General features: G+C 30.1%; 1 protein-coding gene across 1 annotated transcript in view; it reads left to right on the forward strand.

The window, feature by feature from the left end:
• The window catches only part of dpy (fibrillin-like protein dumpy), a 373870-nt gene that overhangs the window by 152219 nt on the left and 203948 nt on the right, over positions 1-17703 (forward strand). Inside the window, exon 2 of the mRNA XM_085957936.1 lies at positions 3471-3526. Within this exon, the coding sequence (XP_085814062.1) occupies positions 3471-3526 (56 nt within the window). The remainder of the gene's footprint in view (positions 1-3470; positions 3527-17703) is intronic.

Raw genomic sequence — 17703 nt, forward strand, 5'->3', positions numbered from 1 at the left:
ATGTACCTAAGTATTGAAGAAGTCACCTTAGTATGTAGATGCATTGTAGTGATTCAACGAATGAAAAAATATTGCCAAAAAATAGAGAAAGGAACATTTAGTTTGCGCGGTTATGTCGCTCTCATGGCCATCCCCGTTTGGAAAATATTCGATGAATAATAAGCTAAAATGTCAACTTATATAACCCGCCCGCTTAGGCGTTTAGAAAAAAAACAAAAACCATCGAAAAAGAGCCTTATTATAAATCAACTCTGATTCAGATATTAGCAAATTTTGCAACTGAAGGACCGCAATATATGAACGGGTCAGAGTATATTTTTTTATTCTGGAGTATGATAAATATTTATTTATTGTTTACTTACAATATGGGTGAACTAGAACTAGGGTTATGTGTACTATTAACTGTAATATAACTGAAACTGTTCGATTACACATTTTTTATTAGATCAAAATATCGTATTGATGGATATACTTTTTAAGTTGTTCAATTCAATTCAATTTCAATTCAATTTATTTATTTTTAACATATTGTGGACATTACAAATTATAAGTTTAAGACGTTCACAAAATGACATTTAGAAACAAAGAAATATAAAACAGTATTACATAAAAAAAGAGATAGATCAGTATAGAGATAGATAGTAAGTTATTAAACAGTAGAAATATGTGTATACAAAAAATATTAATTAGGTACAAGGAAGCAGACTCTATTTTAATAATTTATAAAACAACGTCCACCTATACTCATCCTCACGTAGGTGGAATATATCAACACCCGAAGCAATTTCGTTGAACATAGTTATCATTATTAGTTACACAATTGATCATGGAGTGCTATTTTGGTTATACTATAGACACATTCTTATTTTTCATATACTTATGTATATCCATATTATTAATACCTTGGACGCTGAAGACGCACCTGGCGCGTAATGACCAGGCGGCCGATCGATGTAATTAACGTGCATTTTAAAGGTGGTAATTAAAAAACCATTATCTAGTCAGCAGTGAATGAGTTTTAAAAGAATATATATTATGACTATAAGGTAGATTATTAATAAATTGAAATCTACTACTATTTTATTCATTTTCATTGTTTAATTTTCCGTACAACATTGATAATATTTGGAAATATCAATCAAACAATAATCTCGTCAACGAATCACAGAGTGATCCAAAACATCTCTTTCGTTGATCTAGAAATGGGCTGAAAAATCTTCAATATAATTTTCAGCGCTTCTACCCAGTCTTATTCTTCTGCCACCATCAGGGCGATCTTTGCCATATCATCTGCTACCCGGAATAGTTCAGAAGAGTTACACTCCTACCATTTTGTTTGTAGAGTAATATGTAAAGAAACCAATATAAATCAAATTTTAAATTGATCTTCTGACGTCCCTTTGGCTTACCACTATCGAATTATATACTGGTACCAATGACATTATTAATGGACAACGCACTCAATACAGTAGCTAGCAAGTAAATTCGCATGTATAGGTAGACGTCACGCAATTTCCATTATGCGATATCACGCATCAGGAATTTATAGCAATATGACCTTTATTGTAATGGCGTTAGAGCAGTGTTTCTAATGTCAATATTTATTTGAGCAAACCCGTTCGAACCGAACCATTCGGCAGACCCAACAAAAAGCATCAGGAATTTATAGCAATATCACCTCTATTGTAATGGCGTTAGAACAGATTATGCCATTCGGCAGACCCGACAATAAAGTGAGTGTCATTTTCTTTTCCATATGATTCGTCCATATTAATGTCATTGACTGGTACCAATATTGTAATTATATCGATTTAATCTTCAATTTCAACTTCCTCCTGAATTCCACCCATTGTTTTTTGAATTCAAAGTATTATAGATAACATATGTCTTTCGTTAATCGTTGGCTACAGAATGTGGTGGACAATGTGCGGCCCGCGGGCCGTAACTTACCGATGGCTGAAACTTTAGTTTAATTTTACAAAATTGCAAAGGATGAACAGAAAAAATATGCCTACACCCAAATGTCAAGTGACTAATAGCGAATAATCCGCGCAATCATCGAAGCCGTCCGCCCATGATATAGCCATTGGAGACATATGTGGTGGGCACCGGCAGTTTTAGAACGCCGTCGCTGCAAATGCCACTAGCCCACGGAGCCGCTCAGCCTGCCAATAGGCGGCCAACGTTCTCCTACTCTTCGTCTCCGCTGAGCTCTGAATCTTGAGTGAAAAAACCAGCCGCGGTCAGTCGCGCTAATGCAACCGCACGGGAAGCAACAGGCCCTGTGATTGGATTCAATTTTACTCGCGAACCGCCGTCGAAACGGTTCCTAGAGAAACGCAACTTGTGACTTGCAACTCCGGTCTGAGCGGTGATCGGTGTTACGCAATTGACAGTGCGCCCGTGAAACAAAAAAAATCTTCGGGATAATTGTGGGTAAAATAATTCTTCACGTGTTAAGTGCCTGTGATCTGCCCTGCTTATTGTTGTGCAAAGTTTTCCACATCGCCCCCTGGGGGCTGTTCGCGCAAAAGAGCGGGCAGGGTGAAACATAAGAAAATCCGTGCGTATTAACGTGACAAATGAAGACCTTTAAGAAGTGGTTATAACAAATGTATAGTTTTAGCAAGATTGTGTCGAGTGATCGATGACAACAAGGTATATTATAGAAAACATTGCTTACTTACATTACACCCTTCGTATTTCTTTTAAAACTGTTAAAAAATATTTGTGAAAAAAACATGATAGATAAAACAAGCCACATATTTTTATAATAAACGAAGACAACCGGTTTTGTTTTACGACATCTTCAATTATAATCTCTTCAGAGTCAAGAAATTACACATAACCTATGTACCTACTATTTTTTTTAGACATTAATGTTTGTAAGAATAATTTTTGTAGAAAATTTTTATACACAACTAGTTTTTAAATAACTATTGTATCAGTATTAATTAATTCACCAGATTACTTCAAGCTAATTACAACTGAAATAACATATGTACATCCATGTTTTAAAATAAAACATTTGGGATAGGTACTCGTAATTTATCATAAATCGTTACATTTACCTCTTTATTTCATGATTATAAAATTCGGCTGATAGTGTCTATACATTTTACCTAATATTTATTTGATTATTCAAAAAGCGGTTTTATTTATTGATATTCACTTTAAAATGTCATTTTTTACTCTTATATTATACAAATTGTTATATTTTTTTTTAAATAAAAATGATTTTGCAAAATACAACCATACCCATCTCTCCTCTCCATCACCTAAATATCCATTTCAAATATCATAAATATTTAAATATAACGTTTGCATATTGTATTTTCTGTTTTTAATTGGTCTGAGAAATTTTTGAACTTTTGATAAAATTCAAAATGCCATTTTAAAATTCATTAAAAGCATCATTCGATTTTATGTATAACATGTATGCTAATTTTGTCGTTTTTCTTTTTTTTCAGCAAAAATGAGAATAATTTTGCCGCTTGTCGTGTGGCTAGCGCTAACCACTACAATTGTAAGTTTCACATTATTATATATTATATTTGATATTCAAATAACTATACAATATAAGCACTTTATAAATAAGAATGTACGAGTACATAGCTGTGTAACAAATATGTCAAAAAAAAAACTGACAAGTTGATAGAAAGTAAATCATGACATGCCACACTAGGTAGGTATCAGTTATATAAAAAATTGAAATAAAAAAAACACTATCGCAATCACTCTAAAAAGCCATGTCTTAATAATTTGTAGATACCTAGGTACAGATACCGAATGGCCAATCTAATGAACTCAAATAAATCAAATTAGGTTTCTTTTGTTTTTACATATTTTATAACACATCCGTTGAAAATTTTTATATTGATGGAAATGATACATTTATATTATAATCTAATTTTCAAATAAAAAAGATTGCAAGAGGTTACTGTAAAAATAATTTATTAATTCGTCTTTTAGAGTAGACACGGGCAGCGGTTTTATATTTTGAACCAATCTTTAGAATTTATATGGATAGATCACAAACTAAAACCTGCAGGTTTGTTTTAACACTATTATGATATAAGTTTGCCACGTATAGGTACGCCGACTTAATCAAAAAAATAGGAATTACTTATCTATGGTCAAATGCAAAGATGTCTATGTTACGTTTGCCTTAACTAAGATACTCAAATAAGAGAAAAATCTATTTAATTTTTTTCCACTTGCACTTAATCATATTATATCATGAACAGTCAAAGACTAATAACATCTATTGACAGACTTACAAGAATTTAAAATGAATACAATGTATTACAAATATACATTTAATAGTGTTTTAATCAATCAAAACAAATCTATATTAAAAACATTTTTATTGTTAAAATAGTTATACAGGTAGGTACTTACAATTAAAAGAAAAGTGCAATTAAAATTGTGTTCGATGCACTACAATGTCAATTCACTTTGCTTTAGTTGTCAATAATAATAAAATAATTGTCATTTTTTTACATATAGGTACATAAATAGGTTTTTATAAAGAAACATAAAAGAATTTTCCTTGGGTTAGTCAAGTTAAACCCAATCTCCGACGTATGTCATTTTTATGCTCTTTACAATATTTTATTAAAATAAAAGTATAGAGCCCATTTACTATTCACAAAATACTGAGTCAATAGGTATTTAAGTATTTTTTATAAAAAATCTTTTGATTATTCTCGCTTGTAATATTGAATGAAAAACGAATTTATCGCTGATTTCATACAGCTCTCATATAATAGGTATAAAACAATTATTATCAAGTGGGAAATTTTGTTGATTCAATCGTAGTTTTAAGAAGAATAGCCGCAAAATTCCGATATGATGACAACATACCGTGAGTTTTTTTCTTCGTTTCAATAATTTATCTCACGGGACGACCAGAGGCGTCTTTTAAATTGCTAAATTGCCACTCGTCTGAGTAATACAAGATGAAAGATGAATGTCTTCTCCAGTAATAATAATTATTTGCAATTAGAAAGCAAATGTGGGAACTTGGCTGAACTCGGCAAAAACCATTGTGGGGACTCGGCGAAAATTTTAAAAATCGTGGAATTTCGACGAAGTTTTTAATTGGATTTTTAATTTTCTCGCCGAAAAACAAACGCGGAAGGAAGATGCTTATTTTTGCATTTGATTTGATTGTTGAATTGTTTAATAAACATGCAGTTTTCACGCGATGTGTGCCTACCTACTTTACGTTTTGATTTTTACACAGATAAAACAACAACTGTTTTGTCCACTTTTTTACATATTATGTATAAGATTAAACGCAGTCTTAAGATGGATTATAATAGCATATACAATTTTTGTCACATGTTTTACAATGTTATAGGTATATGTTAGAATATTAGTTTTTGAGTCATTAACCTATATTTCTACTTTTTTTTATTTTGCTTGATTCTCATTAGATATGTAAAAACTTTTACATTTTCCATATGTCATAAAATTCATAAAATAATATTTATTCTAGCTCTGTTTTTATTAAACTTAATAAATACATTTAAACCGGAGATTGATTGAAAAGTCGTTTGCATTCATCAGCCGCCATTTTTTTATCTTTTACGACTAACTTTCAAAATGATTTATTGTTAATTTGAATGGCGTTAAGGATATTTTATAATTCTTAATTTGCAAAAAGAAATGAATGTAGTATTTGATGGGTTTTGCGATTATCTTAAACTGGTGGGATATGGAGGTAAATGACTTTGAAACTAACAGCTTTTATTGTATTAAAACATATAAAAACTATTTTTTAGCGTGAATGATTAAAGAAATCTCATCTAAAAAGGTGATTTCAGAAATCAGCTTTACCTATAATTTGTAACATTACAGGAGAGCAATAATTAAAAAATATACTAGTTGTCACATATCTTACCAAAGACTGGAATACTGCAGATTCATTAAAAAAAACCTACTATAACTTTGTCATTCTTAGAGGGTAACCATGACATCACCTGATATTTTATTAATTGCACATAATAAGGTATCTGATTACTAAGGTACGTCTTTTAGAATCCGTTTTTTGTTGCCTTATCAACAAGAATGCAGTTTTATTTTTATTCGAAGAGTAGTTATACCTGCCTAAATTAATCAGACGGCCTTCCTAGCAATAAAAATAAAATAAAAAACCTGTCGACCGGCCCAGGTTAATATAGTTCATTTTCCGTCTACTAAAATTCTTCGTTTTCATTAAATTATTTACCCTTTATAATAATTTATATATGATAAAAATGGTTATTGTATTATTTTTTTAATTATGGATTATGTAGGTTTTGTCTAACTGTCGCAAATTTGTTATTTGTGGAGTTTCATAAATTGTTTATAATGTCATCTTTAGCGTCTCAAAAGTTGTACCGTAATAAGGTTACAACGATTTTTTCTTATAAAATACATACCTATTTATGAAAAATATTTGGTGGAACCTTTGATTTGCCATATATGTTAGGCTTTTTGCTAAATTGGTAAGTATTTGTATGGCGCTAGCATAGTTTTTGATAAACGGTTTGCACTCAATGAGGTTGTATGTCAATAAGATACAGGCAAGATAAAACTAAAAGTGCACTCTGTATGAGTTTTGCACGCATGGGCGTCTCCATCACCGCAGTGAAAAGAAATCTCCTTTAGAGGAACCAGGAAACACAAAATAAATGGAAACTGGCTTAGCATACTGGGTGTACTAAAACAGGGCTCTAATTTCAAATGTGAAAAATATGGAATAAACTACTTTGTCAGAGATTGTTTCATTTTCAATAGTCACGTCTATCTCATAATATGCATTAGAGTCTGTAACGTAAACATAACGTGCATTAAATGTTTGGGAACAGTCGGCATGATTTGAGCCGTTGTTTTTATGATCTAAAATAACAAAACTAGCCCTGCTTCAAAACTGCGAAAACACACTCGTGAGTATAAGCCAGTTCTCATTAATTCTGTGTTCCCTTGGCGGAGCTAATATGATTCTTATTTCAAAATTTCACTTACGCCCTTTTAGCTAAGCAAATATGATATTATTCTCGGCTACTGTTGTAATAATTTATATGTATATGTATGTCGATTAAACACTAATGAGTAATATTAATAATGTTACATACAATATGAGTTAAAGCAGTTAGTTATGTAAGAAAACGTCTGGCTATAATATTATTGTGTGACACTATTCAAGAGACTCCTACGGGCGGTTAAGACGAAAACCTCGTATTGTTTAGCGCTCGCGTGGGAGTAAGTACAATGGTTTTTGAAGGCATAATTGGGTCGAGATCAAAATGAAACTTGTTTGCGTTATGGTTCCGATATGTAAATAAATACTTTTCATTTTTGACCTTTCGAAATTTAATATTACACGTATGATGTTGACTCAATACGCTTGTGGCGACATCTTGTACGTGGCTACTAAACTAATCCATTCCAATGATTGAACAAAAGTTATATCTTGTCAGGAAACTTGTATAAACTGACATTTATTAATTGAGTTATTATTGAGATACCGGGTAGAATTACTATTAACAATAATAAATTCAACTAGAAAAATATTTAGTTGATAGCTATTTCGTTGCAAGATGTAGATAGGTATATTGTTTCTTTTGTTTTTAACAGCCTGCCGCCATACGAATGTGTATATTATTCTTGATTGGTGTAAAAAATACTAAATAATATACGCATTCTTTTTTTAAAGTTTTGTATTGTGTTTTCAAGCATTTTCATATAAATCAATCGCACAGACACTCTTTCCTATGGCATTTTAATATTTGCAATCCATTTAATTTAGCTGTAAATAAACTAATTAATTGTTAACATAATAATAATTGCTATTAATTAAACCATATAAAAAGCATAACTACATAACAATAATGCTAAATAATGAAGTAGGAATGCAAACATTAGATATGCGTTTTAGGAATCTTTTTTTATATCCTTGTATATAATGTATAATTATGATGATTTTATTTTACTTTTTACAACGTTTTTCTTACCTCGTATTCTTATTTGTCCGGTACAAATTTTGCAATCGATTTTTAACTAACTTCCCGACTAGCTAGACATTTTAAACTTTTAGAATATATCAGAACACGATGGCAATGCATTTTCTAATACGTTTAGCCAACTTTAAGTAGAATTGAATTCATTTTCAGTTAATTCTGTTTTGTATGCAAAGTTATTTCGATACCATTATTGGTTGCTAGGGGAGCAACTAAATTATTAAAAATACGTGCGTTACTATGGAAATGAATATAACAAGTACAAAATTCTTTGATCGTGCTAGTCAAGTCAAGTTTATATGGTTCAACAGAATTTAAAAACGTTGTATATAAAAAGTTCTTTTTATCTTGTAATTATTAATATATTTAATATAATAATATGTAAGTATACGTTAATATGTTTAAAAAATATTTTATATCTGTGTTATTATCATTAGAAATTTGTGTTTTTTATCACCAATCAACAAAACAAATTGTGGCAGTGTGGATTTAAATATTTTTCTTTTGCATAATTTCATTGAATTAATTACAAAGATTGCAATATGCATCCTTTTAAATATAATAAAAAAGTGATAGTTGATGCACAAGACGAGACGATTTCTAGCTATGTTTAAAGTTTAAAGTTTACCTAGCCAATAAAACATGATAATTTATGTCTTAAAAACATATTTAAAAAGTCGACGATGTTTTCTGACGCCAAACTGGTTCCAGCAAGATATACAAGCTCACTTACAAAATAAATTGACAGGCACCCAAAGGTCAAAAGCGTCGATGACGTTTGAAATAAAATCTAAAACTATATAAAGAACACTCTTATATTATGTACAATGGTTTTATTTTGACCGACACCTCGACCTTGCCTTAACGAAGTTAGTAAGTAAGTACTAGTCGAAGCCGTGAATTTTTAATTTCACCATGAAGAAAATAAACATGGCATCATGCAAAACCTTTACATGCCCAAACGCCTTTACCAAAACCGGTGCCTAATTATACACATTATAACATTGAGTGATATTTTAATATATCTTTATTAAAACGGACTTGGATAATCTTAATATACATGCAATTATTTAGATCTAATAGTCGTATTTAATATATTATTAGAGGCCATCCATGGACTGAAACCGTATGCGGTTTAGATCCGTGTGCCATACTAAACTTATGATTTTCGTTCATGAAAATATATTTTCACTAAATTTGTAAGTGTAAGTGTATGGTATAAGCGGATACGATCAGATGCTTATAATATACTTTGTGGAAATATATTTCCATGACCAGAAAAGATAAGTTTAGTATTGCACACGTTTCTAAACCGCATACGGTTTCAGTCCATGGATGGCCTATTAGGTAGTATTATTGAAGTATAACATCAATTAATACAAATATTTAGCTTTTACAATTGATTTTACATAATATAAAATGATGATAGATAAATAATTACAAGATAAAACGAACTTTTTATATACCTACAACGTTTTAAATTTTCCGTTGAAACATATAAACTTGACTTTCTAGCTTAAACGATCAAAAAAATTTGTACTTGATAGAAATAATACTGAAATGTCATATTGATTTCCATAGTAACGCACGTATATATTAATAATTTAGTTGCTAGGACTGTCCGCTTAGCAACCAATAATGGTGTCGAAATAACTTTTCATACAAAACATAATTAACTGAAAATGAATTCAATTCTACTTAAAGATGGCTAACAGTATTTAAAAAATGCATTGGCATCGTGTTCTGATATATTCTGAAAGTTTCAAATGTTTAGCTAGTCGGAAAGTTAGTTAAAAATCGATTGCAAGATTTGTACCGGACAAATAAGAATACGAGCTAAGAAAAACGTTGTAAAAAAATATGTTTTAAACATTACTTTGTCCGTTAATCACACACTTTGACCTCTTCGTATTAATACAGTTGCGTATTTGAGTAAGTACTCAACTGTTCATAGAAAACATTTTATGTTTTAAAAAGTGTATTTGATCCTCTAAATTACAAGAACTCAATAAGTTGTATGACTAATATATATTCCTCATTTTAAAAATGCGTTAATACATCATCTACTTTGTGGAGCTCAATCTTAGGAGCGTGAAAATTTACTTTTTAAATTATCTCGTTCAAAATACTTAATATTATCGCTGAAATTGATTTCAATTAAAATAAAACGCAATATGTAGTAGGTACTTATTCCACATAGTTTATTATCGTTAGTAAAAATAACAATAATATTGTATATTTTCTATCAATAAAATTAAGAATTTCTCATTAAAGAGAATAAAATAGGTCTTGATTATTATAAAACTATATGAAATAAATACTAGGTACCTAGTATGTATATATTATTATGTTTTTATTAAAAAAGAGCTTTTAGCTTTGTACGAAATCCATTAAAATTCCAAATTAAGAGTCATAATTGCAGTATATTCAAAAAATGTAGTAAATAATATGTAGAAGAGAGAGTTTTCTGTAGTTTTTCTATAAAACTTGATGAAACAAGTTTCAGTTTACGCCATTTTTTATCCAGCAACATTGCAAAACCTTCAAATACGTTACTAGTTTTTATCGGGGTTCTTTATAGTATATTAGTACAATATATGTTCTTTTTTGATCTATTTTCTTATGTTTGGGCTTCATCTACATGAAATAAGGTGTTCTTCAACATCTTTGGTAAATTAATTTTAAGTAGTAAAGTAGGTACATAATACGCACGTGTGTAAAAATATCAGCATACATTCTATCAATTATTATGTCATTGATTAGTATTATTATTATTATCGTATAACCAGGTATGCAATTATAAATTCTGTAATTGTATAACCCATTTCATAGCGTCAGAGGTCACCTATGATACCTCACTAGCATTATATAGAAAAAAACAATACTGCATATTGTTTTTAAAATAACCAGCCACATAAATCACCTGGTATAAAAAAAATGCTCCAAGCAATCGAGAATTACTCAGTGATGTTTGATTATATCACATAACGGTGTCATGATAACTATATGGTGGTCGATTAAATCGCTTGAATTTTTTTCTCCGCCATTTCTGAACGACTCTTCAAAGTTGTCATTCAAAGGAAGTGTTTCAGAAATTATGTCCTATAACATACCTAACTTATTTACGAATGACGTTAAACAGTTAAACATATTACAATATTTTGATCAAACTAAGTACCTACTTTTAAATTTTAACTATGTTTTTATTTAAGAGAAAATAATATATACCTACATGATTAAAAAATGTAGCATTCGTCATCGAAAACAAATCAGTTTTGAAAAATCCTAGCGTTGTTATTAAATAATAAATATCTGAAATGTTAGTACATGGGTCAGTAGCTTTACACTACTTGACTACTCGATCAGAAATTAGATGTAGTATTTTTCAAACAAGCATGATTTTGATAGATAATTTGATAGAATAATCACTAATTTGATACCAAAGTAATTATAGCACCATAAATAATATAGCTACCAGTGGCGAAGGATGGAGATAGGTTGTTAAGATCTGCCATTAATAGTGCACAGTAAACCTTTTCAGTCATATGTATTTGTTTTCATTAGACTAAAATTGCATTTTACAAATTGTGTTGGTTAGTTTTTAAAATTCAATTAAGCCCTACGAAACCAAGCCGTAATAGATAATACTCGTGTATCTATAACACATCTAAAATTATGCAATTATATCATTCATAACTTTGGATATTTTATAGATAGCATAATATTTTTTATCTATAATAGTTTGGTTTAGGCAGGGTTTAATGAATCTGAAAAAATTAACCAACAACATGTGTAATATGAAATTCTAATTAAGGAAAAACAAATAAATATGACTGAAAAAATGTGCGCAATTTTGTCGAATCGCCCACAATATACCAAAACTATTATGGTTTGGTTTAGGCAGGGTTTAATTGATTTTTAAATACTTACCAATATCATCCATAAAGTGTAGTCTTAGTTCAATAAAAACAAATGCGTATGACTAACAAAGTTTAATGTGCACTATTTATGCCGGATCGTAACAGCCTACCTCCACCCTTCGCTACTGATAACTACTGTATAAAACACTTCGCCAAATCATGACTCAAATTTGGTTCCGGGATAGGATAATCACACCAACACATTTCTTCAAATATGGATTGGGCCAAACTCGATAACCCGTCAGTGTGTTTTTTTAATGTCCTACCGTCACACTCGATTTCCTTCGCGACAGTCTCTGGCGTGGGCGATGAGGCCTCGATTCTCATTCGATTTTACATTTTCACGTATCGACTGTTGGTATATAACATGTATATCCAATATACATATTATGTAAGCAGCTATGTGGTATATTATAAGAATTATTACCAATAAGCATACCTACGTGGCATGCGTAGGAAGGACTCGTTCGAGAATAAAGTCTTTGACAATGAGTATTAATTGCTGATTTGATCCTTGAAATCGCAATCAAATTGCGACACTATCTTAACACGTCAGCAAATGATTTTTCTTTGTGTTATAAATCATTAGAATAACAAATATCATGGTAAATAGGTACTTATTAAAGATCTAGATTTTATCAACTATTTTATCAAGATTAAAAAAGCTCGAAAACTATTTCAAAATTAAATATTACTATGGGTAGTAGGTACAAGAATAAAAACGGTTAACATATTATGTATACTCAGAAAGCTACGAGTAATGTGTTGCCAGCTCAATCAATATTCACTTGAATAATCATTATATTTTCAATGTTGTAAATTTAAATAATTACAAGATAAAAAGAACTTTTTATATACAACGTTTTTAAATTTTCTGTTGAATCATATAAACTTGACTTGACTAGCTTAAACGATCAAAAAAATTTGTACCTGATAGAAATAATACTGAAATGTCATATTGATTTCCATAGTAACGCACGTATGATATATTAATAATTTAGTTGCTAGGACCCCAGACCCCTAGCAACCAATAATGGTGTCGAAATAACTTTTCATACAAAACAGAATTAACTGAAAATTAATTCAATTCTACTTAAAGATGGCTTAAAGTATTAAAAAAAATACATTGGCATCGTGTTTCGATTTATTCTAAAAGTTTCAAAAATTTAGTTTTCGGGAAGTTAGTTAAAAATCGATTTCAAGATTTGTACCGGACAAAGAACCACCGGACAAATAAGAATACGAGCTAAGAAAAACGTTGTAAAAAAGTTACTATGGCAATTAATAGTTTCCGTATGCTTGGGATAGTTGGATATATATTAATAATGTGTACCTATAGGGCTATGTTGTTAGACGAAGCTAAGACAAGTCACAACAAAAAAAAATTTCAAGCTCAAGCCTTTTCAATGCCATGAATGTGTCTTAGTTTTTTTTTAATATTTGAGACAATTTTTATGTTTCATCAAGTAACTTGTAATTTCATGTGTTATTTTTTGTGTGACTCTATTAATTAATTTCCTTTTTATAATATTAGGTGTTTTTACTTTAAAACTGGGGAATTCACTGACATTTCACTTAAAAGCTTTCTTGATTTGAGCTTTAAAGAAGTTATTATACCCACATAAATAAAATTTATGAAATAATGAAAGGTTTATTTCTATTATCATAGGATACCGATCAAAGATCATAAATCAATCCTGACAGAAGTATCCGCACAATATATTATAAATAGATATGTCTTCAGAGACTTTCCGAGAAATATATATATGAAAACTCGTTGAATCAATAAAATAATTTTATATCAAAGAGTGTTATTCAAACCTTCATCCGTGTTTGTTTATTATTTATTCGTTGCACGTAAGCTTCCTCACTTTTTGGTATTGTTCAATAATTCTTTGTGAAAACGATGTCGGCATTTTAATGATGATTTTGAAATATTTTGTCGCTTTTATCCGCCAACGCTTTAATTGTTTTATTGTAGTTTGATCGCAACGAAAAAAAGCCGAAGTCAAATTTGATCGTTTGTTTTATTGCCATAAAAACCATAATCTAAACAAAAACTGTTTTACAAAAAAGCCGAAATACTTGATTATTTGGTAGGTTAACCTAACCTAACCTAACCTAAACTAACCCAAACTAACAAATAATCCAGTATATCGGGTATTTTCAAAATGTGTTTTCCGCTGTATTTCTCATAACCGAACAGTACCAAAAACAGACAAAGATACCGTACCTATCTATCTATTTGAGAACATAACAAATTGTAATGTAAGTATGCCTTAAAATAAATGAACACTGAATAAATCATTTTATCATTATTTTATTATTACATATTGAACACAGTACAATAGAATAGAACAATAGAATAATATGTAGATTAGCATTAATTTATAAGAATATAAGTTAATTTATAATAATTAGCCACTTCTGGATAAATGTCTCTAATATCTTCTTCCACTCTTCGGTCTCTAGTTCTTCGCTGCAACACTCTTCTGCCATTTAATGTCTCTTAGTTGAATGTGCACTTATATTCTTAAAATTTCCTCTTTAAATACATCAATAGCTTTACTATAATACAGAATACACGTCATTTGTACACTAGGTGCCTAAATTATCAATTTAGTATTAGATATAAGATCCATATAACAACGTATAATTTATAATCGTGTGGGATAATTTACTCACACAAGACAGTTGTATGATTTTCTTATAACATCCTTTTTATACAAAATACGGTACTGTTCGGTTATACCGGAGCCAGCGGAAAACGCATTTTGAAAATAGCCGATAAACTGGATTATTTGTTAGGTTAACCTAACCAAACCTAACCTAACCTAACCTAACCTAACCTAACCCAACCTAACCGAACCTAAACTAACCCAAACTAACAAATAATCCAGTTTATCGGCTATTTTCAAAATGCGTTTTCCGCTGGCTCCGGTATAACCGAACAGTACCCAAAATACTTAGAAGGTACTGACTTTTGTAAATGTATTTCATATAAGTATAATTTATGACATACTTTTAACTAGTTGCACATTATTATTACGAAGAATGTTAATATAAAATTCCAGCAATGATATGTGTCTAAGCACACCAGCCTAATGGATTTTCCAGATCATGTATTCGTTTCTAAGGTCTTTAATGTAATATTCTTGCCACCTTGTAATTCGTTGCCATTAACATCACTGTCAACCAATACGCTATCAGATAAACCATTTAACGTGTACTCGTGTACCTATATACACTATTTAGGAATGCTATTTATAACAAACCTGATTTGGTAGCGGAATACGAATCGATTTAATCATGTCACAGGAAATATAATTAGATACCATTTACACACATGCCTTGCCAATCTGTGTATGGGTGGTCTATAAAATTAAAGAGTATACTAATATGCTGTGATGAAAAGCCGTAAGTGATAAAGTGTGAATATTATAAAAGACTACCATCAAGGTACTTAATTGCATATAGTATAACGATTATTTTCTCAGCTTGTCGCTTTCGACTTTTACTCCAAAGCACGTCAGTATTGTAAAATGTGTACGTTTAATCATACATTGAACTCACCTTAGGAATAAATAATCTACTAATCTATTATGCGAACTTTTTAAAACTAATTAATTATATCAAACAATAATTTAACGCCTTCATCATGTGTGGATCATTATTAACGATCAATCAAATTGTATATTTATTAAAAGAGAAGAGTAATATCAGTGACGTCCCTAGGCGAAATGCCGCCCCTAGGCAGCGCCAAAAAGCCGCCCCATTTTTATCACCCTTTTATGACTCCAGTATCTAAGAAATGTGTTGTATTGATACATTACTAACAAAATATACACCAATAAAGCATACGAAATTAAATTTAGATATAAAAAGCGAATAAATATAATTAAGTTAGACACTTACCCAAATCATCAAAGTCTGATGTCGTATTTGGCTTGTACCATTTAGCAATACACATACTTGTTATTTTCACACCATTTTTACAAAGCTATTACTTTAGGTAGGTACAACATGTAAACAAAATATTTTTAGTTATTTCTATAAGTATACCAAATTTCGATTTGCCGCCCTTCGATTAACTGCCGCCCCCAAGCGACGCTCAATCCGCCTACCCCCACGGGACATCACTGAGTAATATAAATGCTTTTATAGACATTTTATGTTTCAATGATTTTTTAATGATATATTTTAACCCAATAAAAAACTACGAAATGATCGTAATTTACCAGTAATGTTATACGCTTATATCACGCATGACGTGACTTTTGCTCACTAAAGAGAGTCTATAAGTACCTAAAAGGATTTATATGAATTTGTATTATTAAATTTGTGAGCAATTTAAGAAAGACTCTAGATTAGTTAAATTGTCAACAGTATAAAAAATAATATTCTCCAAGTATACAGCATTATTACAACATTTTTATTAGGCTGTATTCTTATTTGTATAGTGGTTTTTTATCCAGTACAAATCTTGCAATCGATTTTTATTAATTCCTAATTTTATTGATAGAAAATATACAATATTACTGTTTATTATACATACGATAATAAACTACATATTGCGTTTTATTTTAATTGAAATCGACTTCAGCAATAATAATAGGTATTTTGGACGAGGTAATTTAAAAAAGGAAATTTTTATGCTCCTAAGTCTCATACGTACATTGAGCTCCGCAAAGTAAAGGATGTATTAACGCATTTTTAAAATGAGGAATAGATATTAGCCATACAACTTATTGAGTTCTTGTAATGTAGAGGATCTTTTTTTAAAACATAGAATGTTTTCTATGAACAGTTGAGTACTTACTCAAATACGCAACTGTATTAATACGAAGAGGTCAAAGTGTGTGATTAACGGACAAAGTAATGTTTAAAACATATTTTTTTACAACGTTTTTCTTAGCTCGTATTCTTATTTGTCCGGTAAAAATCTTGCAATCGATTTTTAACTAACTTTCCGACTATCTAGACATTTGAAACTTTTATAATATACCAGAACACGATGCCAATGCATCTTTTTAATACCTTCAGCCATCTTTAAGTTGAATTAAATTCATTTTCAGTTAATTCTGTTTTGTATGAAAAGTTATTTCGAAAGAAATCCATTAAAAGTAAAACAATATTATTGGTTGCTAGGGATCTGGGTTCCTAGCAACTAAATTATTATATATACGTGCGTTACTATGGAAATCAATATGAAATGTCAAAATGACATTTCAGTATTCTATATTTATTCAGTATTTCTATCAAGTATAAAATTTTTTGATCGTTTAAGCTAGTCAAGTCAAGTTTATATGATTCAATCGAAAATTGAAAAACGTTGTATATAAAAAGTTTTTTTTATCTTGTAATTATTTATGATTTAAGTTTTAAGTAATGATACGTACCACGCAGGATATTGTTGTCAGTGCAGATCGCGAGAACAAATTAAGATGTTAAAATATAATCTGCACTTTGAAACTGCCTGCAGCTATTTTTATCAATGCCCTTCGTACTTTGGGTTACTTATTATGTACTTAACATAACCTTACCTTTTTCAACATTAATTTAATATATTTTAGTACCTATTAAAGACGTTGAAAAAGGTTTTCTACAATATCTTTATTTGGTAGGTACCGACCAATGTGGCAAGAATATTACATTAAAGACCTTAGAATCGAATTCAAGATCTGGAAAATCCATTAGGCTAGTGTGCTCAGACACATGTCATTGCTGGAATTTTATATTAATGTTCTTCGTAATAATAATATGTAACTAGTTAA

Source organism: Rhyacophila brunnea, unplaced genomic scaffold (assembly GCF_057557595.1).
Source record: "Rhyacophila brunnea isolate RB1 unplaced genomic scaffold, BYU_Rbru_1.0 scaffold_7, whole genome shotgun sequence".
Taxonomy (NCBI): Eukaryota; Metazoa; Arthropoda; class Insecta; order Trichoptera; family Rhyacophilidae; genus Rhyacophila; species Rhyacophila brunnea.